This window comes from Bufo bufo, chromosome 9 (genome assembly GCF_905171765.1).
Source record: "Bufo bufo chromosome 9, aBufBuf1.1, whole genome shotgun sequence".
Lineage (NCBI taxonomy): Eukaryota > Metazoa > Chordata > Amphibia > Anura > Bufonidae > Bufo > Bufo bufo.
In genome coordinates this window covers 24,343,295-24,361,372 of record NC_053397.1, presented here as the reverse complement: position 1 = coordinate 24,361,372, position 18,078 = coordinate 24,343,295, and the positions used below count along the sequence as shown (strand labels likewise).

Below are 18,078 nucleotides of genomic sequence, written 5' to 3'. Positions count from 1 at the left end.
ATGTAACACATTATATCTTGAACTTGACAGCCATCGTCGAATGTATGTTTTCGCATTTTATCACTTTATGAGCTCGGTGGTACTCTGGGGAAGTCATGGCACATCCAACATGGTGCTGAGGAGATCACCAGATGTCAGAACTGGTGGGGAGCAAGGCTGTGGTTGTTACTGTCGAGCCTGGTGATGGATGAGCGTGAACATGCAGCATCTACACTGTGGAACCTTTGGTAGGGAGTGTGGTAGAGCCCAAGTGTACGAACAGGCAGTTGAGCTTTGTCTGTTTCTGTGAAGCTTGTGAGCCTGAGGAGTGGATGATCAAGAGGGAGGTGTCATGAAAACCCTTGCCTGCGGCAGATCTTATGGTGATATTGCCAGTAATTGTTCTGTTACCCTGCATCTGAGAGGAAGAGAAACCTAGAGTGTGTGTAGTCCACTACCCACCAGAGACCACCACCATCGTTACTGGCCACCAAGGCAGTTGTAGAATTTGTTCAACGTTCAAGTAATAAGATTTCAGTTGGCTTTTAGTAAACTTGTTTTTGCTGCAAGAAAATGGAGTTTTCAGCCATTTTTCCAGCTACTACATACCTTGCCACATTGTGCCTGTCTTTACACTAGCAATGAAAGTGCAGAGGTTGGAGCTGGCTACTTTACCGTACATGCACTGATGTCCTGCTCTAGATCGGTCCAATAGCCAGATTAAACATTTATTGCATGCAGATTTTTGAAATCCGACGCATGTCAATTTATTTTATTTGCCCTGACCGGATTTTCTCTATTCACTTCAATGTGGAGAGGAAAATCCGCACCAAATCCGCATCAAACTCTCATGCAAATCTGCATGTAAATCGATGCGGATTGACCACACGGATTTCCCTGCGAACACCTGTGAATTTCAGTACGGATTGTCTGCACATAAATCCTGAACGTGTGCGTGTACCCTTAAGAGACCCTTAATTAGGACAAGGTCCTAAGTGGAGAAGCCCTGGTCAGGGCATGGCTGCCCAGGTTAACCAACTACCATACCGGGACTAATTGTCGAAAGCTACCGACTAATAAAATCACTCTCTTATTATTATTGCCATCAATATTTAGTACTAAAACTGCTTACTGGTTGGTATGTCTACTAGGGTTTCCTTCACCTGGGGCAAAGATCCAGTTTGCTATTAGTGTTGATCACGAATATTCGAATTGCGAATTTTAATCGCGAATATCGGCACTTCGAGAATTCGCGAATATTTAGAATATCGCTAAATATATTCGTAATCGCGAATTTTTATGTGAATATTTTATGCGAATTTTCGCAATCAAGAAAATAATGCCTGGAGATCACAAATTCGCGAATTCTCGAATATATGGCGAATATTCGCCCAAATATTCGCGAAATATAGCGAATTCGAATATTGCCCCTGCCGCTCATCACTATTTGCTATCCTAGGCCTGTAGATATATATTCCCTGGAAAGGCAGAGTAGCCTATAGGCATCCATCTCGCACTTAGGACTTAGGTCCTACTATACCCCCTGCCAGTATAGAGGTGCAATGACGTGTAGTATTTGCCCAATCATGGAGCTGTCTCACTATATGTGCAGTATGATGTCATCATATATATGGTGACATCATTGGCAGTAAAGTTTTTACAATGAACCTAAGGGCTTCTTCTCTCCTATGTATGGATGAGATGTTACTTTTTCCTTCCCGTGGCTCTCTAGTTTGTTTGCTTTTTGCTTGTTTTTATGAATATTGTGACTGAGGACATTGCAGAAGGTTCTGTAGAGAAAAGAAAAGGTAACGTAAATTAATCAATTACTTCTGGGTCATAAACTTCACAAAAATGCTCCTCAGGGGGACGGATGAATCAGTTTCTTATCAGATTTAGACATCATGCGGACCCCCTACCTGCTGTTAAAAAGCTGAAAAAACAGTTTTCCCTCTATGACGAGTGATTCATGTGTAAAAATATCGCTACAAAGAGCTTCTGAGACATCCCCAAGGTTATTGTCTAAACTCGGGTGGAAATATTTAGTCTCAAAGTATTAAGCATTAAATGGTGTCGTGTGTGTTCCCTTAGTCCCATAGATTGAAAAAACTCAAAAAAATGACCAATATTTTGTATTAAATGTCTGATTCTGCATTGGATGGTGGTGCTGACTGCTATGGGGTCAATGATGGTTATAGGTATGCCACTAAATAGGTGCAGCTTGCTGCATGCACAATTATACAGTTTATACAGTTTGGCATCTATAGACAGTTAGCTCCCTCTAGTGGTGGCTGCTAAAATTATAGAATTAAAGGTGTTTTCCAAAAATCTGATACTCATGACCTATCCTCAGGATAGGTCATCAATATCATATCAGTGGGGGTCCTGGGTTTGAAGATGCCGCAGTTCTTCAGTAAGTGTCGTGTCTTCGTCCTAGGCCAGTGACATCATGTTAATCAGTCACGTGGTCAAGTGAATGGAGATGAGCTGCAGTACCAAGGAAGGCCGCTATCCAATGGATGGCGCTGCGAGGAGCAAACAGCTGATTGGAGGGGGTGCGGGGTATCTGAGGATAGGTAATCAATATCAGAATCTCGGGAAACCCCCTTTAATCAAGTCAGAATAATAGTTGAACTATGAATTTCTAAAAAGGTAGATATTAAAGGGGTTGTCTAATTTTCATCCCTAGCCGATCGCCATGATTTTGCCCTGCCATGCCTTTTTCCCTGCACTGACCTCTTCAGGGGAAACGAAGAATTACATGCCGGCCACTGGAAGTCAATGTGACATCCATATGTTCTAATAAGGCCGATGCAAGGGGGTGGTGTGAATGTTCTGTATGGATGGAGGGTGGGCGCTCAGACTCAACAAGTCTAAGGCAGCCGCCACGTAGATGTACGAGCCTGAATGTGAAGCGAGAGGGGTTGACCAAGAAAATCCCGAAATGCAATAGACATTAGGAAGGTGATAGAGAAGGAGTTTGTGCAATTTTGTTCAGGACATTGAACGTAATGAGCGACCATAATTCTCCCGGCAATGGCTTCCTGTGACTGGGAGACGTGTGGAAAGGTCACGCTCTGAAAAATACATTCGATTTAGGAATTTAGCAGTAAAACTAATGAAGACAGGAAATCCCTCTTTCGGATAACTTCATTGTGAATCGACTGCTTTACATGTGTATTTGCATATGTAAAGTATGCGAGATACGCCATATACTAATTAAAACGACAGGGAAAATAAAAATAAATAAATAAATAAAAAATAGGCGTCGTAACCGGCCAAAGCTACCGTTAATGACGGCGATGTGATGAGGCTGATGTGATCGTTAGTGTCTGATTGTATATTTTCAGCTCCTCTTCTGGCGTTCTTATGTCGCTCGTATGCTGCATTCAATGAAAAATAGCCCCCAGTAAGAGCAGCAGAATCCTCAGATCTGCTTTTAATTCAAAGAAGCACGGTGTCCAGATCATTTAAGATGTTATGTGCAACCTCTAAGGATTTTCATTGTGAAGAAATTTGTATTGCTGCCAAATGGGTTAGACGCTCGTGTTTTTATTTGGCTAAAAATGAAATCTGCAGAAGCGGAATAGAAATGTGCAGTTTCGGCTACGGATAGAGCGGCGATGATCATATTGTCGATAGGTAGTATATCAGCCGGTGGCATTATAATGCACAGCTAAGGCTACTTTCACACTGGCGTTTCTGGGTCCCTGAAACGGATGTCACAAGCGGCCCAAAAAACGGATCAGTTCAACCCCCATGCATTCTGAATGGATAAGGATCCGCTCAGAATGCATCAGTTTGGCTCCGTTGCGTCTCCATTCTGCTCTGGAGAACGCTTGCAGCGTTTTGGTGTCCGCCTGGCGATGCGGAGCCAAGCGGATCCATCCTGGCTTACAATGTAAGTCAATGGGGACGGATCCGTTTTCACTGACACAATATGGTGCAATTGAAAACTGATCCGTCCCCCATTGACTTTCAATGTAAGTCAGGACGGATCCGTTTTGACTTAGACCTTTTTTTTTAAAGAATAATGCAAACGGATCCGTTCTGAACGGATATAAGCGTTTGCATTATCGGTGCGGATCCGTCTGTGCAGATACCAGACGGATCCGCAGGTGTGAAAGTAGCCTAATATTATATTATATTATATGTTGTACTGGCAAGTCAAATTACTGTTGTGCCCAAGCGTGCACAGACTATAGAGGTAGACCATGAGACGGGCCCCCCTCCCCTCTTTTGCAAGCACCTGTGCAGGCTGCCCTCTACAGAAAGGGTGGAGAGTCTTAGAATGGGCATGGGGCATGAGGAAGGGACTATCAAGCCCTATTTTCCGGGGTGGAAAATCTAGCATCATTATGGGGGTCCATTTTAAGCATTGCAAGGGGCCCCCTCTTTTTATTGCCCGTGTCTCTTCTTCTGGACCATCCTTTCAGTACTCGTGCAGCATATGGTTTATTAATGACGCTCTATGACCTATGATATGAGCAGTCCCTTCATACTTATTGGCTCCTAAGGTGAGGGTCCTAAAGAAGCATTGGTAGCCAAAAGGGAGAAAAGTTTATGGTGAGGAACCAAGCCAGAAGACAAGGTAGACCTGAATGTCATAGACCTGAATGAACCTGATGTCATAACCCTGCAATAAGAAAGAGTTGCAAAAGAAACATAAAATATGTAATATGAATACAATGCATGTGTCCTTATTCCTGTGCAGCTAGGTAATATAAAAGGGGCTCCTATGTGGCAAACCTCTCACTGGTATGATGCTTGAGCTTTGCTGTGAACCTGGAGACAGTCAGATGTCTTTCCCTTCTTTAATGAAACACTGAGCTTCTGCAGCTGCATCTCCCTTCCATCCTGCAGCTCCATCCCATCCTGAAGATGCATCCTCAGTATCCTCCTGCACCTACTACCCAATCCCATCCTTCAGCTGTATTCCCACCCCATCCTGCAGCTCCATCCTATCCTGCAGTTGCATCCCTAATCTCATCCTGCCGCTGCTTCCCTATCCCATCCTGCAGCTGTATTCCCCCTGTCATGCTACAGCTGCATCCTCCTTTCTATTCTGCAGCAGCATTCTCCCTGTCCTCCTACAGCTGCATCCCCCTTCCCATTCTGCATCCAGCTCCCATCCTGCAGCTGCATCTCCCCTTGAATCCTGCATCCACATCCATGTGCCCTTTCTGCAGCTGAATCCCTCCTATCATCATGCACCTGCATCTCCCTCCCATCCTGCAGTTGCATCCCCCATTTCATCTTGCAGCTGCATTCCCCCTCCCATTCCACATATGCATCCTCTTCCCTTTTCCCAGCTGCATCTCTGATTCCATCCTGCAGCTGCATCCCCTCCCATCCTGCAGCTGCATCTCTCTATACATCCTGCAGCTGCATCTCTCTATACATCCTCCAGCTCCGTTCCACATTTCGCTTTTATCCCAATCTTTTTTTTACTCAAAATAGGTTTTTAATAGACTGAAGATGTTTCTGAGTATTTAGAAAGAGCCTGCAGGCTGGGGAAGAGTACATGCTGTGTGATGGTGAAGAAGCAGAGACTTCATCCTGATATACAGAATTTTAAAGTTTCATATATCACAGATTTTTCGAACATACGCACACATTGAGCTTACCATTAGTAAGGCGGAAATGATATAATCATACATTTGTCACGTAGTGATGTGGGAGGGAACACCACACCGACAACAGGAGGGAAGGGAAAAAGAAACTAGGCCTCAAAGCTAGGGAAACGGTCACCACCTATGGAAACTCTAATCCTAGCCTTATGAATGGACCTTGAGGGTAGGAATGTTCATACACTGGAACCTGAGACCCTGGAAACCCTGAATTGCCCCGGAGAAGTGTCTGGGCTTGAGACGGCCTGTTCCTTCTAATATGAAGGAACAAGCGTCTCCCTGAGGCCTAGTAACAAAAGACAGAGGGGAAACAGCAAAATATAAAAGGGAAGTACAGTAACACTTAACTTCTGAAGTAAATGGACGAGCAGGAGCTCAGAAGAGAACCACACACCAGCACTTCCAATACCAAACTGAAGCTATCAACCGCATAGCATGATGGGTGAAGCCAGAATAGGGCAGTTGGAATGACCACTAGGCTACACCTGAGACCAGAGGTGCGGTCATTACCAGCACCCACACTGAAACTAGTGAAACCAAAGAGGCTGTCAGATCACATCACGTGCAGCCAGTCTCTTAGATCTTCTGACACCTGTCACGTTAGACATTGAGAACATTTGTTTCAAACTGAAATAACAGCTCTAGCCCATGACTAGTAGCTGTGAGCCATCTCTTTCCACCTTATCGTTATCAGAAGACCATGGGGGGGGGGGGGGCGGTCATTTACTAAGACTAGTGTTTTTTGCGGCAGAAACAAGTCCTAATATAGGCATATCGTAAATGACCCCCATATGCTTAGACACCACTGTAATGGGAGACAAACTCACTATAATCAATAATGTATATACACTGAAATAGCACACCGTTTTACGGCTGCAGTGCGACTAAAAAGGGTTCTTCAACCCAATCAATATTCTAACTGAGAAACAACATATCGTTAGAAATAACAAATTATTTTATATACTGCGGGGATATTGGAGAATTACATGTAAACACTAGATAAAGCAATAAATTGCAAACTCACCTTTTCCGTGTGCACTGAATCCATTTAGAAAATGACTACAATCAATATCATCGTTTATTTTATTTGTTGCCTTTTTTTTTATATGTTTTTTCCCACTACATTATGGTCACTTGCACATGTGATTGTGATACGGTTATACTGCAGACCCCTTTAGACCACCACATTCAGCATAGTACACCCATTGCCTACATTGCTAAATTTTTTGCAGAGAGCAGTGCAGCTGCAGGGGCTTTGGGCCGTGACGCTGGATGCTAATCTTTGACACCTGCTTGATATGCCGCGGGCAGTTTTCTCCTCTTTGTGCCTTCACCACCATCTTTAGACTGGAGGTCTCTGCGCAGCAATTCATTCTGTTCTACCATCCGGCATATGTGCACTGGGTAGTAACATACATTGTGAATTAACTGTATCATTTACATGCAGTAACAAGCCTACAGTCATCTGCAGTCACATGCATTATACTATAAACTTCAGCTGCTGCAGAACATCATATCACACATCTCAGCTGCTGCAGAACATCATAATACACATCTCAGCTGCTGCAGGACATAATGATACATACCTCAGCTGCTGCAGAACATCATAATACACACCTCAGCTGCTGCTGCAGAGCATCCTAATACATACCTCAGCTGCTGCAGAGCCTTATAATACAGACCTCAGCTGCTGCAGAGCATTATAATACACACCTCAGCTGCTGCAGAACATCATAATACACACCTCAGCTGCTGCAGAACATCATAGTACACATCTCAGCTGCTGCAGGACATAATGATACATATCTCAGCTGCTGCAGAACATCATAATACACACCTCAGCTGCTGCAGGGCATCCTAATACATACCTCAGCTGTTGCAGAGCATTATAATACACACCTCAGCTGCTAGATAACATCATAATACACACCTCAGCTGCTGCAGAACACCATAATACAGACCTCAGCTGCTGCAGAGCATTATAATTCACACCTCAGCTGCTAGATAACATCATAATACACACCTCGGCTGCTGCAGAACATTATAATACACACCTCGGCTGCTGCAGAACATCATAATACACACCTCAGCTGCTGCAGAGCATAATAATACACACCTCAGCTGCTGCAGAACATAATAATACACATCTCAGCTGCTGCAGAACATCATAGTACACATCTCAGCTGCTGCAGGACATAATGATACATATCTCAGCTGCTGCAGAACATCATAACACACCTCAGCTGCTGCAGAACATCATAATACACACCTCAGCTGCTGCAGGGCATCCTAATACATACCTCAGCTGTTGCAGAGCATTATAATACACACCTCAGCTGCTAGATAACATCATAATACACACCTCAGCTGCTGCAGAACACCATAACACAGACCTCAGCTGCTGCAGAGCATTATAATTCACACCTCAGCTGCTAGATAACATCATAATACACACCTCAGCTTCTGCAGAACATTATAATACACACCTCGGCTGCTGCAGAACATCATAATACACACCTCAGCTGCTGCAGAGCATAATAATACACACCTCAGCTGCTGCAGAACATCAAAACACACATCTCAGCTGCTGCAGAACATTATAATACACACCTCAGCTGCTGCAGAACATCATAATATACATCTCAGCTGCTGCAGAACATTATAAAATTCACCTCTGATGCTGGAGTGAACAGGATATAGATTTTTTCATATCAACCAGTGAGTCAATCAGTGGACTTGACTACGCTCCTTACTCTTCAAAAAGAGGTTTTGCATCAACTGAATTTTGAAATATAATCCCTACTGTTTCTATGCTTAGGAGTCCAGTGGGCGGGCCTACCTGACAGGTATAGACACATTCATACAGGGAAGGCCATCACTTATTGCGTAGGACCGCCCACTGGACACTTACTCTTAGAAAGAGCAGGGGAAATACAAATGATACTGAATCTTGTCACATAAGCTGTATACCAACCTGCTCAGCTCCTCCTGCGCAGTAACATGCTGCCCGCAGACTGTGCTGCATTTTCACCGGTCCCTTTACTATTTTATTGACACATGGACTGAATCCTCAGACTATGACGGTCCCGGTTTCCGCCGGGTACACTGTACTTTGTTTGATTTTATAATAAGAATAAAACCTCAGGAGTTTTCTATGAAAACGAGGAAAGTTGTTATTTAAACTGCAGACGGCAAATACAATTTCTCTACTGTCTAAATAGCAAGTGGAATGATTTTTGCCCTGCACGATCCAAGCCGGAGATGAAGAGGTGAACTACATCTCCCATAATACAGCACTGTCATTTACATCTGCGTGAGGGTCATACATTGGAATAAAGGGTGTCTTGTTAATGTGACGCCCATTGGCGATGGACCAGTTAGGATATATCTTTGTTTTTCTGATACAGAGCTCCAAATGCCCTGCAAAGATATAGATTTAAAGGGAGTCTGTCCCTAGGAAACTCACTGATAAACCGGACACAATGGGGATCATTCACAAAGACTATTGTTTAACACCACTCTTTGTTTCCCCCCTGCTCAGCCGTTGAATTGCACCTAATTTAAAGGGGTTGTTTCGCTTCAGCAAGTGGCATTCATCATGTAGAGGAAGTTAATACAAGGCACTTACTAATGTATTGTGATTGTCCATATTGCTTCCTTTGCTGGCTGGATTCATTTTTCCATCACATTATAAACTGCTCGTTTCCATGGTTATGACCACCCAGTGATGGCTGTGCATGCACATTATAGGAAAAAGTAGCGGCCTACGTCCAGTGACACGGTCCCAGCCACCAGAGAAGGCCGGCGCTTTTTTCCTATAGTGTGCATGGACGGCCACCGCTGATGGATTGCAGGGTGGTCGTAACTCCTGGATATGAACAGTGTATAATTTGATAGAAAAATGAATCCAGCCGGCAAAGGAAGCAATATGGACAATCACAATACATTAGTAAGTGCCTTGTATTAACTTCCTCTACATAATAAATGCTATTTGCTGAAGTGAGACAACCCCTTTAAATTAGGTGCACCTCCGGCACTCCAGCCCCAGATTGGATTAGTGTTCACTCCTCTTTTACACCTGGAAGATGGTAAATTTGTTGGGACTTAAGTCCTAGAGTTTTATTTTTAAAGGTTTTCAAAGCCAGACAATCCCTTTAATTGATGTATACATTTTTTCTATATTTTTTTCTTGCAGCTTCAATAGTTATTGGGAAGTGGTGGTGCGAGATGGAGCCGTGTTTAGAGGGCGAAGAATGTAAGACTCTGCCAGATAACTCAGGATGGATGTGTGCAACCGGCAATAAGATAAAGACCACTAGAGTAAGTATCGGCCGAGGTAACAAGAAGCATAACTGTGTCTTATTAGTGTGTATTAATATCTACTCTACATTGTATTCTAAATGTATGAGCAAAAATGATACTTTCAGATGTTACCCATGCACAGGACTGTATGTATTTTGCAGGTCCGCAAAACATGGATCCACAAAAAAATACATCCGTGTGCATTCCGTATTTTGCGCAATGGAACAGCTGGCCCCTAATAGAACAGACCTATCTTTGTCCGTAATGCGGACAATAATAGGACAGGTTCTATTTTTTTGTGAAACGGACATACGGAAACGGAATGCACATAGAGTTATTTCCGTTTTTTGCGGACCCATTGAAATTAATGGTTCCACATACGGACCGCAAAAAAACGAACAAAAAACAAACAAAATACATTTGTGTGCATGAGCCCTTATCTGACCTGATCCTGCTATAACAGGGATGGCCAACCTGCTGCTCTCCAGCTGTTGCAGAACTACAATCCCCAGCATGCCCAGACTGCCTACAGCAGGCATGCTCAACCTGTGGCCCTCCAGCTGTTGCAAAACTACAACTCCCAGCATGCCCAAACATCCTACAGCTATCAGGCTACAGCAGGGCATTGTGGGAATTGTAGTTTTACAACAGCTGGAGGGCCGCAGGTTGGCCATCCCTGTGCTATACCTATCACCGTGGACCTGCAGCACCAGGATGAGGAGTTTTAAATTCCTTCCAGGGACATCTGTATGTAGCCGGTACATTTTCCCTGCGATTGCCTGGGTTTCCTCTGGGTTCTCCAGTCTCTTACCAAACTTAAAAAAAACATTCTGGTTAATGGGTAGGACGTGCTAGAAAATCCGTGGGATGCGCTACCCAACGGACATGTGAACATGACCTACCACGGTTTACAATTATAATTAGGGTTGACCGAAGCGCACTTCAGTTCATAGATCCGAAGTCGCTTCTGTCAAAACTTCGTTTGAACGCTGTACGGAGATCCGTCTCCGTACAGCGTTCAAATGTACAGGCTCCGCCAAGGTAAAATTCGTTATCTCCGAAGTCTCGTGAGGCTTTGGTGAATAACTTCAGACTTTGATTTTATAACTTGAAAACAATTTGAAAAAAACCTGGGAACTGAAGGCGTCTTGTTTTTAAGTTAAATAATCGAATGCCGAAGTTATTCACTGAAGTCTCGTGCGTCTTCGGCGATAACGAATTTCATCTTGGCGGAGCCCTTACATTTGATTGCTGTACAGAGATGGGTCATGAGTAAGGCCCTTTTCACACGGCGAGTTTTCTGCGCGGGTGCAATGCGTGAGTTAAACGCATTGCACCCGCACTGAATCAGGACCCATTCATTTCTATGGGGCTGTTCACATGAGCAGTGATTTTCACGCATCACTTGTGCGTTGCGTGAAAATCGCAGCAAGCTCTATATTGTGCATTTTTCACCCAACACAGGCCCCATAGAAGTGAATGATTTTCACGCACGGTTGCTAGGAGACGATCGGGATGGGGACCCGATCTTTATTATTTTCTGAATACAGAATGCATAGTAAAACAGCGCTGGAGGGGTTAAAACAAATAATAATAATAATTTAACTCACCTTAATCCACTTGATCACGGAGCCCGTCTTCTTCTTTGCTGTGCAGGAAAAGGACCTGTGGTGACGTCACTCCGGTCATCACATGATCCATCACCATGGTAAAAGATCATGTGACGGACCATGTGATGAACGGAGTGATGTCACCACAGGTCCTTTTCCTGCAATCAGCAAAGAAGAAGACAGAAGAGATGCCGGGCTGCGCGATCAAGTGGACTAAGGTGAGTTAAATTATTTTTTTATTTTTTTTATCTCCTCCAGCGCTGTTTTACTATGCATACTGTATTCAGAATGTTATTATTTTCCCTTATAACCATGTTATAAGGGAAAATAATACAATCTACAGAACACAGGTTTGGGTACCAAACATGCCGATTTTTCTCACGCGCGTGCAAAACGCATTACAATGTTTTGCACTCGCGAGGAAAAATCGCACATGTTCCCGCAACGCACCCGCACCTTTTCCCGCAACACCCGTGTGAAAGAGGCCTAAGGACCGTGATTTATAGGTCCGAAACGCGTAGACCGCTTGCCTGTTTTGTTTATGGACTACCGCCATTTCCTTTCTGCAGAGATGGATCTCATACAGAATTCAAACGAAGGAAGGTGCACTGTCCTTGGCATCATATGCACAGTGTATGTGTGCCTGACGCCACTGCAGATGCGTCCCAGGTTCATCTGGACCTGTCCAGTCTCCTGACTTGTCTGTTCCCCCTTAAAATCACTGTTCTGGAGCATTCTGAAGAATGCTTACATTTGACAACTGAGCATTACTAATTCCTCTTATCAATGGAGATTGTCCCTACACCAGTCAGTGCTGATGGTTGCAACTTGTGCAAGGACACACTTTATTGACATGGTGAATGGTAGTGCCCATAAATTTCCAAGAGGAATAACAGAGGAACATCAAAAGACAGAGGGGGTCACTTATTATACTGAAATACACCTATATTAGGCATATTTAAGGTGCAGTTAGCGCCACTATCTACAACTTCTCCCCGCTCACCCCAGTTCTAAAATTGCAAGCGTGGCGTGGCCGGGGAAGGCGATGGGACGGCAGGCCATTCTCATACAGCAAGGAAGCGGTCTTACATTTAAAATCGGCGGTGGATGCGCTGAAGTTATGTAGCCTGCGACTCTTCATAACTGCGGCGGATCCACCGCCAGCTATGGGGATTTATTAAGACCGACGTCTAAAACACGGTCTTAATAAATGTGACATAGAGTTCTTAGAAATGGCACTCCAGAAAAGATGCTGCAGACATCTCAGGAGGGCTGACAGATGCTCCTTATATAAGACACACATGTTTGTAAGGAACGATAGGCCTGTCTTTTTATTCCATCATAGCTGAAACTTTCTTTGATACATTTGTTGATTTCCCCATTAGTGAAATTTTGTAAATAAACTGAAGAAATGCAATTTTCTTGTCATGAAACCAACTGACAAAATAGTAATTCATACATTAAAACATCTATTAGCGACTAAGATGCAACGTGTTTGTTTCTGCCTGAAGAGGGTTCACTTTTTTGTTTTGTTTTTAAGTTTCAGGGTCACACATGACCACCTTCATGCAAGGCAAGATGGCATCTGAGGCCCTGAAACCTAGTAGGTATAGTCATTGTCGTCACTCTGAAAACAAGCCTGACCATTGCCAGTTATTGTTGTCATCTTCATATTTGTTGATTGAATTCCCATAATTTCTCGTTTCCATTTAATAATAGACAAGCTAGATATTCTCAGCAGCTAGAGAAACATGTGGCTTTCATTTTCAAGAAACATCAGACTACACAGTAAAAATGCTGCTATAGGGGGCGCTCCAGACTACACATCCAGACTGCTGCTATAGGGGGAGGTCCAGACTACACATCCAGACTGCTGCTATAGGGGGCGCTCCAGACTACACATCCAGACTGCTGCTATAGGGGGCGCTCCAGACTACACATCCAGACTGCTGCTATAGGGGGAGGTCCAGACTACACATCCAGACTGCTGCTATAGGGGGCGCTCCAGACTACACATCCAGACTGATGCTATAGGGGGAGGTCCAGACTACACATCCAGACTGCTGCTATAGGGGGAGGTCCAGACTACACATCCAGACTGCTGTTATAATGGGAGGTCCAGACTACACATCCAGACTGCTGCAATAAGGGGCGGTCCAGACTACTCATCCAGACTGCTGTTATAATGGGAGGTCCAGACTACACATCTGGACTGCTGTTATAGGGGGAGGACCAGACTACACATCCAGACTGCTGATATAGGGGGAGGTCCAGACTACACATCCAGACTGCTGCTATAGGGGAGGTTCAGACAACTCGTCCAGACTGCTGCTATAGGGGGCGCTCCAGACTACACATCAAGACTGCTGCTATAGGGGAGGGTCCAGACTACATATCCAGACTGCTGCTATAGGGGGAGGTCCAGACTACACATCCAGACTGCTGCTATAAGGGGCGGTCCAGACTACACATCCAGACTGCTGCTATAAGGGGCGGTCCAGACTACACATCCAGACTGCTGCTATAAGGGGCAGTCCAGACTACACATCCAGACTGCTGCTATATGGGGCAGTCCAGACTACACATCCAGACTGCTGCTATAGGTAGTGCTCCAGACTACACATCTGGACTGCTGTTATAGGGGGAGGTCCAGACTACACATCCAGACTGCTGATATAGGGGGAGGTCCAGACTACACATCTAGACTGCTGTTATAGGGCAAGGTCCAGACTACACATCCAGACTGCTGCTATAGGGGGCGCTCCAGACTACACGTCCAGACTGCTGCTATAGGGGGCACTCCAGACTACACATCCAGACTGCTGATTGGCTGAGGTCCAACGCTCTTCACTTGAAGTCGGCGCCAGAACTGCACAGCTCAATCCATTGTATAGTGGACGGAGGTACTAACTGCAGCACTGCTCTCATTGAAGAGAATGCAGTTACTAACTCCATCCAAAGTAGAGTGGTTGGAGCAGTGTATTTCCGGCTTCTGTTGTTAGAGCTGCAAGGTAACTGCTAATCAGTGGGGGTTCGTGGTGTTAGACCCCCACCATTCTGGTATTGGCAGACTATCCTGAAGATAAGCCATCAATATCAGAATCGTAAATGACCCCTTTAAGTTAGGCCATTGTTTGTATACTACAGCAGTAATCGCTAAATTCACATTAGAACTCCAGTGACTACAGACTACGAGTATGACTCACTTGTGAGGCTTCAGATGGATAATAGCACTCCCTATACATAATTAATACTGTTTGCTGTGTACATAACTTGGATCTACTCTAAAAAAAAAACTGCTACAAGGTAAACAGAGTCTGGGTCACTATGTGACAGAAGCAGCCATGTTTGCTAGCCTAGATCTGAACAAAGAGCCCCGGAGCAATGACATTAATTGACTGCACTCTGACAACATCCCATATACCGCAAGCTGGTGCCTAGCCAGAAATACAGACAAAACATCCATGTGGTAATTACATTGATTTGCATTACAACATGGAACAGGGAATATGAAGATAGATAGATAGATAGATAGATAGATAGATAGATAGATAGATAGATAGATAGATAGATAGATAGATAGATAGAAAACTAAAATCCAGCAGCAGAAAGTAGAAAATAAAAAACAATAGATTTGCTAGTCTAGAACACTTGACCCCAACTTCAAGTGATAAAAATAAAAAAATGAACATTGCCCTCTAAAATTGCAATCACAATTTTGGAGGGTCCTGTTAATGTTTTAATTGATAGATAGATGATAGATAAATAGATAGAAAACGAATCATAATAATATTAAAGGGGCTCTCTGGGCTCTCCTATATTGATGACCTATCCTCATTATAGGTCATCAATATCAGATCGGCAGGAGTCCGACACCCGGCACCCCCACGATCAGCTGTATGAGGAGACAGCGCGCGCAGTGGGCACGTGCCGCCTCCCTTCTCTCTTCTTGTTCTCCACTGCTGTCCTATAGACATAGCAGCAGCGGACAGGAAGAGAGAAAGGAGACAGCACGTGTGCAGCTGATTGTGGGGGTGCCAGGTGTCGGACCCCCGCTGACCTGATATTGATGACCTATCCTGAGGATAGCGGAAAAAAACAGAAGATGACAGCAGCATATCCAAATGAGGGTCCTTTATTCACCGAACTTCCATGTACAAAAAAAGTACAACGTTTTGGCTACACAGTAGCCTTCATCAATGCTTGATAAAGACTACTGTGTAGCCAAAACGTTGCACTTTTTTTCTACAGTACATGGAAGTTCGGTGAATAAAGGACCCTCATTTGAATATGCTGCTGTCATCTTCTGTTTTTTTTTTTTCCGCTGATCTGATGACCATCGAGGATCGGTGGTCTGGACAAGCTGTTGCATTCCGAGGGAGTCTTATAGGGTGCATGGTGCTGCTCTGAATTATCTGTTACTACTATCCTGAGAATAGGTCATCAATAGAAAAAGCCTGGACAACCTCTTTAATACTAATATAGATATATGTAATGTAACATGCATACCGCTATACCATAAACATACATAGCACAACTATATCACACACATTCATAGTACCAGCACACTGCACGTATACATAACATTAATACTGTATATACACATTATAAACACCTTTGCATGCAATAAGCACATACAGTATGTTAGTATTCATACATACTAACAGCACATACATAAATTCATACACATTACACACATCACACACATACAGTACAGACCAAAAGTTTAGACACACCTTCTCATTCAAAGAGTTTTCTTTATTTTCATGACTATGAAAATTGTAGATTCACACTGAAGGCATCAAAACGATGAATTAACACATGTGGAATTATATACATAACAAACAAGTGTGAAACAACTGAAAATATGTCATATTCTAGGTTCTTCAAAGTAGCCACCTTTTGCTTTGATTACTGCTTTGCACACTCTTGGCATTCTCTTGATGAGCTTCAAGAGATAGTCCCCTGAAATGGTTTTCACTTCACAGGTGTGCCCTGTCAGGTTTAATAAGTGGGATTTCTTGCCTTATAAATGGGGTTGGGACCATCAGTTGCGTTGAGGAGAAGTCAGGTGGATACACAGCTGATAGTCCTACTGAATAGACTGTTAGAATTTGTATTATGGCAAGAAAAAAGCAGCTAAGTAAAGAAAAACGAGTGGCCATCATTACTTTAAGAAATGAAGGTCAGTCAGTCAGCTGAAAAATTGGGAAAACTTTGAAAGTAAGGGCTATTTGACCATGAAGGAGAGTGATGGGGTGCTGCGCCAGATGACCTGGCCTCCACAGTCACCGGACCTGAACCCAATCGAGATGGTTTGGGGTGAGCTGGACCGCAGAGTGAAGGCAAAAGGGCCAACAAGTGCTAAGCATCTCTGGGAACTCCTTCAAGACTGTTGGAAGACCATTTCAGGGGACTACCTCTTGAAGCTCATCAAGAGAATGCCAAGAGTGTGCAGAGTAGTAATCAAAGCAAAAGGTGGCTACTTTGAAGAACCTAGAATATGACATATTTTCAGTTGTTTCACACTTGTTTGTCATGTATATAATTCCACATGTGTTAATTCATAGTTTTGATGCCTTCATAGTCATGAAAATAAAGAAAACTCTTTGAATGAGAAGGTGTGTCCAAACTTTTGGTCTGTACTGTATATACATACACATTACACACATATAGATACACACAACACAATTGCAAATTGCATACACATCACATGTGTAGAAATACATACATACACACATTACACATACTTACCTCTCCTCAGCTCATCGTGGCATACCAGTAGTGGAGAGGGAGTTGTTGTTAGCAAAGCATACCCTATTTCATTTGTGTTCAGCTCCCTGCACTCCCTCCCTCTGCTGTCAGCCTGGACAAAGCTGCTGCCTGAATCAAGTTACAACAGCCGGTGAGGAGCTCCAGCCGCTGTAACTTAAGTGAACACAGGCAGGAGAGGGAAGGAAGGGCAGGACCTACTCACACCTTTATCCTGAGCCCCCCTCCACATCTCCGCCTGCCCCCCAGTTACACCCCTTGTTTTATTATTATAGGTTGAAATGTGCTTTATATTAGTAGATCATTCATTTACAACATGTTCTCATTTTTAAACACTTCTTTTATTCTTGGCAGATTCATCCAAGATCTTAAGTTTAATTTTTCTGGTCATCATCACATCCACCTCCTGATGAACAAGGATGCCATATACCAACTTCAATCTCCTTGAGATAAAAAAATATATAAAAATACCCTAAGGATTTACAAGCCAAATGGATATTTTACTTGCACTTTGACTTTTTGATGAAAAACTTTCAGTGGTTTCACTATGTGAAATAAAGTTATCCATGGGGAGCAAAAAATTTGAGGGACGTGTTGACTTTCGACAGGACTTCATGTTATCTTTGGCCAAGGACGGGACAGGAAATATAGGAATATTTTGCAGGATGTGGAATATATCATCCAAGTATCATGTATATACAGATGGAGGACCCACCACTAAGATATTAAGGACTCCTTCCTATAATAGGACTACTACACTGTTTATATCAATAGGTTAAAACCGG

General features: G+C 43.6%; 1 protein-coding gene across 1 annotated transcript in view; it reads left to right on the top strand.

Moving 5' to 3' along the window:
- TAFA1 (TAFA chemokine like family member 1) overlaps positions 1-17,770 on the top strand; it is a 359,874-nt gene extending 342,104 nt beyond the window's left edge. The window contains exons 4-5 of the mRNA XM_040406598.1: positions 9,805-9,929; positions 17,648-17,770. Of these exons, the coding sequence (XP_040262532.1) occupies positions 9,805-9,929; positions 17,648-17,665 (143 nt within the window). The 3' untranslated portion in view covers positions 17,666-17,770. The remainder of the gene's footprint in view (positions 1-9,804; positions 9,930-17,647) is intronic.
- The last annotated feature ends 308 nt before the right edge of the window (positions 17,771-18,078 follow it).